The 9,544-nt window shown below is 43.3% G+C and overlaps 1 protein-coding gene across 1 annotated transcript in view; it reads left to right on the forward strand.

The window, feature by feature from the left end:
* Positions 1-772, forward strand: part of LOC110537039 (alpha-N-acetylgalactosaminide alpha-2,6-sialyltransferase 5) — a 39,153-nt gene extending 38,381 nt beyond the window's left edge. The window contains exon 5 of the mRNA XM_036944295.2: positions 321-772. Coding sequence (XP_036800190.1) covers positions 321-561 — 241 coding nt within the window. The 3' untranslated portion in view covers positions 562-772. The remainder of the gene's footprint in view (positions 1-320) is intronic.
* The last annotated feature ends 8,772 nt before the right edge of the window (positions 773-9,544 follow it).

Here is a 9,544-nt window from a genome sequence, read left to right on the forward strand (position 1 = left end):
GTAATACTTTCAGGATCATCACAGGGATCATGGGACTAGCTTTGATGAGCACAGGGCTCTCATGGCTAAGAAATATTTTTATGATATCTCTCTCATCTCTCTCTCTTTCTCTTTCCCTCTTTCTCCCTCCGTTTAACACTCCTTTCCTCATTCTTTCATTCTCTCTCTCACGCACGCATGCACACTTTCCCTTTTTCTCTCTGTTAATCTATCTCTCCATCACTCCCCTGTCCATTCTCACTCTCTGTCTCCAACCTCTTCCGTTTTCTCCCTCCGTATTCCCCTTTCTTCCTCTCTCTCTTCTCATCCTCTTTTCACAGTACTCCCTCTCATCTCTCGGTGCCGTATCATTACTATGAGCCCTCTGGCCCAGACGAGTGCTCCCTGTATCTCTCCCACGAGCACAACCAGAGCGGCGGCCACCACAGCTTCATCACGGAGAAAACGGTGTTCGCCAACTGGGCCCAGAAGTATGACATCCACTTCTACCAGCCAGACTGGATCCCGTCCTCCACTCTCAATGGAAGGAGCTCACACACACCTGCTACAGCTGTCTCCTGATACCAGACAAACAGTCAGACAGACAGACAGAAACGTCCACAGGACCAGTGGTGACCCGTCATTCAGGGCAGGTGGGGAAGAGCACCACCTGTTTTGAGCCCCACCTGTTTATCAAAAAAAGGATTATACATTTTTTCCTCCCCCTGTTTGCATGTTGTTTTGGCATTAATACGTGTCACATATCAGTTTCTAAACAATGTAAAAAAATAAATATATAATTGAGTTAATAAAGCCGTATATGAACTCTCTTTTTTGCTTTCTTGAGTAAGGTAGATCCAAAATTCAGGTGTTTCAGACTAGCTTAGTGCTTTCTCTGGTGGTGGGGCAGCCAGTGGAAAATACAGAGCATAGGGGTTGGTAATGTTCTCTAGTTGCACCGTGATTGGCTCAGTGTTCTGTCACTCATGGGGACACTACGTCACCACAAAATCATCTGCAGGTAGAGCTAAAGAATTCAAGCCCCTTGGGTGTTGCCATAGAGTTACATTAGAAGTGCCCATCTAAGAAGGCTCAAGGTCATTGGTCACAGATAAAATGACGTCAAATCACGTTATATCTACAGTAGCTTTGATTAGACAGATCATGTCTACATCATACTTTCAAAATCTTAGCTAGCAAGCTAGCAGTCATAGTCAAGTAGACAATCTACTGGCAAATCCTTTTCTAACCTTGTCTATTGAAGAGAAATAATGAAGAGAAATTATAGATAAAATTAATCTGCGCTCATTGGCCATTGGACATAAACATTACACAACACGTTGGAAATCGCAACTTCAACAATGAGTGGTTTGGAAGGAATCTGTGGCTAACTGCAAGCATTGCAAAGTAATCACTAGCCTGCTATTCCGTGGAGTGGGTGTGTGGTCCAAGTCTGGGTTTAAGGGTCTCTTTTCCAAGCCTAAAATTATAAACATTCAACATTGGCTATGCTGTCAATCCAGCATGACTTCTGCCATGATTAAAACAGCTGGAAACTCGGAACTGGGAAATGTCAGACTTCAGTGTGTTCAAGACAACTGGGAACTCGGAACTGGGAAATGTCAGACTTCAGTGAGTTCAAGACAACTGGGAACTCGGGGAAAAAACAAGCTCCAGTTTTGAACGGTCATCCGACTTGGAACTTTCTAGAGCTGAAGATCACTGACGTCATCATGATTCAACCTTGTTTTTTTTCTTCAGATTTCCCAGTTGTCTTGAAAGCACCATAAATCCAGAGAATGCCAGACTTTGATGACGAAGTTTGATGGCAAAATTTGCCCAAGTGAGCAGAGCACAACAAGGTGAGTCCAAAAATGTATTGTATGCTGCTGCGTAAATTATGTAATATGCCAGGGAGATATGTACAGTGGGGGGGAAAAGTATTTAGTCAGCCACCAATTGTGCAAGTTCTCCTACTTAAAAAGGTGAGAGAGGCCTGTAATTTTCATCATAGGTACACTTCAACTATGACAGACAAAATGAGAAAAAAAATCCAGAAAATTACATTGTAGGATTTTTAATGAATTTATTTGCAAATTATGGTGGAAAATAAGTATTTGGTCACCTACAAACAAGCAAGATTTCTGGCTCTCACAGACCTGTAACTTCTTCTGTAAGAGGCTCCTCTGTCCTCCACTCGTTACCTGTATTATTGGCACCTGTTTGAACTTGTTATCAGTATAAAAGACACCTGTCCACAACCTCAAACAGTCACACTCCAAACTCCACTATGGCCAAGACCAAAGATCTGTCAAAGGACACCAGAAACCAAATTGTAGACCTGCACCAAAATCCAACTGATTTTCCCCATCCTCTCCCTGTGTCCCATATGGGAGTGTCTGGAAGAAGTGGACTGGTACAAGCTGCTGCTGGATAAGTAGACTTCAAGGAAGTGGGTAGCTGCAAGTAAGATGAAGCCAACAGACATGGCAGCTCTGCTTCTGGCTCCTAAGCAACTTTGCAGTATTTTGTTTTTTTTGTGTGTTATTTCTTACACTATTTGCCCAGAATGTTTTTTGTGTTATTACATACAGTCGGAAATAACTTTTGGATATTAGAGCAGTGGTAACTCACCAGCATTACGACCAGGAATACGACTTTCCCAAATGTAATCGTTTGTTCTCACCCTCCCACGGCAATTTAAAGTATCCCAGAGGCTGCTCCAAGACGCCACCGGTGGAGAAGAGGTATTCGGAGTGGACTTCTAGTCCGACTCAGGAGGCGGGCAAACCATCCACCGCTTCTGAGTATATTACTCGCTTATGTTCAGTCTCTGGACAATAAAGTAGACCAGATCAGGGCGAGGATCTCCTCAAAGAGAGACATCAGACTGTAACATACTCTGTTTTACGGAATCGTGTTTCTCTCCAGTTATACTCTCCTCGTCCATAGAGCCATCTGGGTTCTCAGTACATTGCGCAGACAGGAATAAAGAACTCTCCGGGAAGAAGAAGGGCAGTGGAGTATGTTTCATGATTAACTACTCATTGTGTGATTGTGATAATGTACAGAAACTCAAGTCCTTTTGTTCACCTGACCTAGGATATCTCACAATCAAATGCAGACCATATTACCTCCCAAGAGGATTCTCTTCGGTTATAGTCACAGCCGTGTATATTCCCCCTCAAGCCGATACTACAACGGCCCTCAATGAACTACACTGGAGTTTATGCAAACTGGAAACCACATATCCTGAAGCTGCATTTATTGTAGCTGGGGATTTTAACAAAGAACATTTTAGGAAAACGCTACTGTAGTTCTATCAACACATTGACTGTAGTACTCGCTCTGGGAAAACACTCAACCACTGCTATTCTCTCTTCCAGGATGCCTACAAGGCCCTCCCATGCTCTTCCTTTGGGCAAATCAGATCATGACTCCATTTTGCTGCTCCCTTCCTATAGGCAGAAACTCAAACAGGAAATACCCATGCTCAGGTCTATTCAACGCTGGACTGACCAATCAGAATCCATGCTTCAAGATTGTTTTGATCACGCAGACTGGGATATGTTCCGGGTAGCCTCTGGTAATATCATTGATGTATACACGGACAAGGGGACTAAGTTCATTAGGTAGGGCATAGCGGATGTTGTTCCCACTGTGACTATTAAAACCTAGTCAAACCAAAAATCGAAAACTGAAAGCATGAACCACCGCATTTAACCATGGGAGAGTGACTGGGAATATGGTCGAATACAAACAGTGTTGTTATTCCCTCCGTAAGGCAATCAAACAAGCAAAACATAGGTACAGAGACAAAGTGGAGTCACAATTCAATGGAACAGACATGAGACATATGTGTCAGGGTCTCAAGGCAATCACGGATTACAAAGGGAAAACCAGCCACATCGCGGACACCGACGTCTTTCTTCAAGACAAGCTAAACCCCTTCGCCTGCTATGCGAATTACACAGTTCCATCGACGTGTCCCGCTCCCAAGGACTGTGGGCTCTCATTCTCCGTGGCCGGCGTGAATAAGACATTTAAGAGAGTTAACCCTAGCCACATCCTCAGAGCATGCGCAGACCAGTTGGATGAAGTGTTTACGGACATATTCAATCTCTCCCTATCCCAGTCTGCTGTCCCCACTTGCTTCGAGATGTCCACCATTGCTCCTGTACCCAAGAAAGCAAAGGTAACTGAACTAAATGACTATCACCTCATAGCACTCACTTCTGTCATTATGAAGGGCTTTGAGAGGCTAGTTAAGGATCATATCACCTCTACCTTACCTGACACCCTAGATCCACTTCAATTGGCTTTACCGCCCCAATAGATCCACAGACGATGCTATCGCCATTGCACTGCACACTGCCCTATTCCACCTGAACAAGAGGAGTACCTATGTAAGAATGCTGTTCATTGTCTATTGCTCAGCCTTCCACACCATAGTACCCTCCAAGCTCATCATCAAGCTCGGACCTGGGTCTGAACCCCCTGTGCAACTGGGTCCTGGACTTCCTGACAGGCCTCCCCCAGGTGGTGAAGATAGGAAACAACACCTCCACTTCACTGATCTTCAACACAGGGGCCCCACAAGGGTGCGTACTCAGCCCCCTCCTGTACTCCCTGTTCAACCATGACTTCGTGGTTGCACACGTCTCTAACTCAATCGTCAAGTTTTCAAACGACACAATCATAGGCCTGATAACCAACAGCGTCTCTTTAACCTCAGGAGGCTGAAGAAATTTGGCTTGGCCCCTAACACCCTCACAAACTTTTATGGATGCGCAATTGAGAGCATCTTGTCGGACTGTATCACCGCCTGGTATGGCAACTGCACCGCCCTAAACCGCAGGGTGGTGCGGTCTGCCCAATGCATCACCGGGGGCACACTGCCTGCCCTCCAGGAAACCCACAGCACTCAACGTCACAGGAAGGCCAAAAGGATCATTTAGGACATCAACCACCTGAGCCACAGCCTGTTCACCCCGCTATCATCCAGAAGACCAGGTCAGTACAGGTGCATCAAAGCTGGGACCGAGAGACTGAAAAACAGCTTCTATCTCAAGGCCATCAGACTGTTAAATAGCCATCACCAGCCAGCTACCACCCAGTTACTCAACCCTGCACCTTAGAGGCTGCTGCCATATATACATAGACATGGAATCACTGGTCACTTCAATAATGTTTACATACTGCTTTACCCATTTAATATGTATATACTGTATTCTATTATACTGTATTATTTTGTACAAACATTTATCTATACCCGCAATAACATCTGCTAAATATGTGTGTGTGACCAATACAATTTTATTGGAATTTGGCTTGATTTATGCCAGTGTATACCCATAAGGAAGTGTCTCGAGAATGTGTTAGTACTAGGTTGATAATTTATGTGGTGATTCATACCAGAACCGTTCGCTGGATGTTTCAAAAAGAGCCTGTTGTTACTGTATATTACCCAAAAACTATGTACTGTATATAAGGATAACATTTATTCATATGAAAATGTTATCTGTTCTATGGCTGCACAGTTTGAACATACTTTTTCTCTGGTTTTCCAACATCTTTTGGAATTGGACGTCACAATTAAAACCTAAAGTCACTTTTTGTATTGTACAAATATGAAAGGTTATTGTATTGTATGCATACATTTGTAGTATATCTCTTCAATATCCTTGTCTAAGGCATTGCAAGAGGCTACACAATTGCTGGGGCTTCTGAAGCAGATGGAGGCTTGAGAGAAGGGCCAAGTAGACCAGCATGGCAGTACTCCAAGCAATGAGTCGTACTCCAAGCAATGAGTCGTTCTGTTTCTAAAGCCAAACTTCAAAACAAAAAGCCAAAGGCATATTAACAGTACAGAGCATTAATAGTTCATGGATGGTACAAATGAGGCGATCAAAGTGATGAGAGCATACTATTCGAGCCCAACCCTGCAGGTTGATTCATAGTAAAGGAGCCGCAGCTTGCTATCTGTCCACTCCTCGTGGGTGAAAGAGCACAGTGCTTGTTTTAGAATTCCACCCAGGCCCTCCCGTGGCTCTCCTGTACCGGCTGCTGCTGAGAGGTTATTGGCCTGCTGCCTGCTCTGCTGTTCATGTTGCCTCTACACCATGAGAGCCAGTGCTGAGGTGGAATCCCAAAAAGGTTGGGGCCACAAAGACGACCCTTCGGATTTCATGCTATGTGCACCGCGTCCTCCTGAGACCTGGAACATGTGCTCAGCACACCAATGACCATCCCTGGAGTGGAACGGTTGGATTGAAGGGCTTTAAAGGACAAGCTGGGTTTTAACAAGCCTGGTTCTCAATTTGTCCCGTCCCTGTAATCACACTCTCGGGCGACATGGTGATTATGTTTGACCTTACCTGGTTAAATACAGACGATAAACAAAGGTTGGGAAATATGGTGGAAATAAGGTTTTGGGTGATACAAAATACAGTTTGTGATTACAAACTGTATTTACATTCAATTCAGCTTTCTTTGTTCTTGTTGGAAAATGTTAGTATGAGTTTTATAGGACCAAAAGTGCCACGGTGGTGTACTTGGTAAACAAATAATGAACAGTCTTGTCCTGCATATTTGACTTGGGAATCCTTTCAACAATGCTAAACTTTCTCCCCTTAGAAAGCCTACAGTTTGTGGATGCGTTACAGTATGTGTCAGGATTTGAAACCTCTTTAAGTTGAGTCAGAGGAGAAACAGCCAATGTTCCATATCATAGTCTGACACTTTAATCTCCTGAGCAGCAATTTCTAGCATGACACAAATCCCCATTACTGATATAGATATACTCTGGCGCTAAATTACAGAAATTACAAATTTGGATAGACCCTGGTTGTAGGGGAAATGGTTTTAAGATGTTTTGGTGGTGATTCTTAAAAATATCATCCTCCAGTGGGACTAAACTGTTTTCTACGATTCAGTATAGGAAAAGATTACATAGCCTACCCATATCCAATACTAAGCCTACCCACATCCAATACTGAGCCTACCCACATCCAATACTAAGCCTACCCACATCTAATACTAAGCCTACTCACATCCAATACTGAGCCTACTGTTGTGGAAAACTTGATCCAAAGATTAAGACAGACACTATTTAATGATATAATAGAAACATATTTAATCAAGCAGCTGCAGAGGAGATCTACCTCTGATTTCACAGGGAAGAACTCTGAGAGTAAATGGTTCCATGTCCCTTATATAGTGAGAGGTGACAATACAATCATATTGATACACAACAGTTATTTATACCAGTAACAGTTCCAGAACACAATGGCCTTGTGTTAGTGTAACTGGCTCTGTACCTGTACCTCTCTGCGTTGTGTTCTGGTGAGGTGTAGGTGGAAGACAAGGCTCTGGACACAATTCTACCGGTTGTCTCTCTTTTAATGACTGAATGGAATGGATACAAATACAAGGCAAAAGTTAATGCTGCCGTTCTGAACTCCCATACAAGTACATTTGCCTCTCCTTGTCACGGCTGTTGAAGGAAGAGGACCGAGGTGCAGCGTGGTCAGCGTACATTTTCTCTTTATTTGGAAAAGACGCCGAACCAAACAATAAACACTGCAAAACAAACCATGAAGGCTATGTGCCCTAAACAAGGTCAACTTCCAACAAGGTCAACTTCCAACAAAGACAACTTCCAACAAAGACAACTTCCAACAAAGACAACTTCCCACAAAGACAGTTGAGAAAAAAAGGGCTACCTAAGTATGGTTCTCCATCAGAGACAACGATAGACAGCTGTCCCTGATTGAGAACCTTACACGGCCAAAACAGAAATACAAATAATAGATAATAGAATGCCCACCCCAACTCACACCCTGAGAAAATGATCAGAAAACTCACGATGTCTGCATCTGAAAGAGACCCTCTCCCCCAACAAAGCTAACGGTAGCTGGGCTAGCCTTGTGAAGTTTCACTCGAACATTGTCCCCATTCACATTACTATATATTCCTATAAACAGCAATGCAACACTTGTCTTTTCCTGTGCATTTGTGAACATGTGCATTCAAAAGACCGGAGCATACATAACACATACCTCTCCTCATCACGCTCTGAGCAAACTGAGGAGTAAGAGCATGGCTCCTGTTGATGACATCACAGCATTAACACAATATTAGAAAATAAATACAATAAAATAGTTCACTCTTGAAAGTAATGTAATATATCTCAAAATAACCTTAAAATAATACATTTAAATAAATATGAGGGATTTTCGGTGAAATACACCAAGTATATTTTACACCTGTCACATTAGGATGTAGATATAATAGGACTATGAAAGGCATAACATCACAGTTCAACACAGAACGTATGCCTTAAAAAGTTACAACAGCTCACCCTAAATTCAGCCACCACAATTCCCCATTTGTTGCCATGGAAACCATAAGCATCACAATACATGATATATCTGAGCTGTTGTCAGACAGAACTTAAAGCTTTCTGGTTTCTGGGATATTGGCATTGACATGTTACACAGAAAGGAGTGGTCTGAATGGAACTACTGAAAGGTAACTTAATAATAACAATCTGAGGAAAAGGGGGGTTCCCTGTGCCCAAGAACACGAAGGTAACCTGCCAAAATGACTACCGACCCATAGCACTCACGTCTGTAGCCATGAAGTGCTTTGAAAGGCTGGTCATGGCTCACATCAACACCATTATCCCAGAAACCCTAGACCCACTCCAATTTGCTTACTGCCCCAACAGATCCACAGATGATGTAATCTCTATTGCACTCCACACTGCCCTTTCCCACCTGGACAAAAGGAACACATGCGTGAGAATGCAATTTATTGACTACAGCTCTGCATTCAACACCATAGTGCCCTCAAAGCTCATCACTAAGCTATGGACCCTGAGACTAAATACCACCCTCCCCCTCAGGAGACTGAAAAGATTTGGCATGCGTCCTCAGATCCTCAAAAAGTTATACAGCTGCACCATCGAGAGCATCACCGTCTGGTATGGCAACTGCTCGGCCTCCGACCACAAGGCACTACAGAGGGTAGTGAGTACAACCCAGTACATCACTGGGGCCAAGCTTCCTGCCATCCAGGACCTTTATACCAGGCGGTGTCAGAGGAAGGCCCAAAAAATTGCCAAAGTCTCCAGCCACCCTAGTTATAGACTGTTCTCTCTGCTACCGCACGGCAAGCGGTACCGGAGTGCCAAGTCTAGGTCCAAAAGGCTTCTTAACAGCTTCTACCCCCAAGCCATAAGACTGTTGAACAGTTAATCAAATGGCTACCTGGACTATTTGTGTTGTCCCCACCCCATTCTCCATGCATAGTCACTTTACCTCAAAATGCATGTACATATTACCTCAATTATCTCAACTAACCAGTGCCCCCTCACATGGACTCTATACCGGTACCCCCTTTATATAGCCTTGCTACTGTTATTTTATTGTTGCTCCTAATTATTATTATTATTTATTTTAAAAAGTGTTTTATAAACTTCAGTTTATTTTAGTAAATACTTTCTTAACACTTTTTTTCTTAAAACTTCATTGTTGGTTAAGCATTTCACTGTATTCGACGC

The sequence above is a fragment of the Oncorhynchus mykiss genome, chromosome 1, assembly GCF_057628025.1.
Source record: "Oncorhynchus mykiss isolate SJ-2025 chromosome 1, ASM5762802v1, whole genome shotgun sequence".
Classification (NCBI taxonomy): domain Eukaryota; kingdom Metazoa; phylum Chordata; class Actinopteri; order Salmoniformes; family Salmonidae; genus Oncorhynchus; species Oncorhynchus mykiss.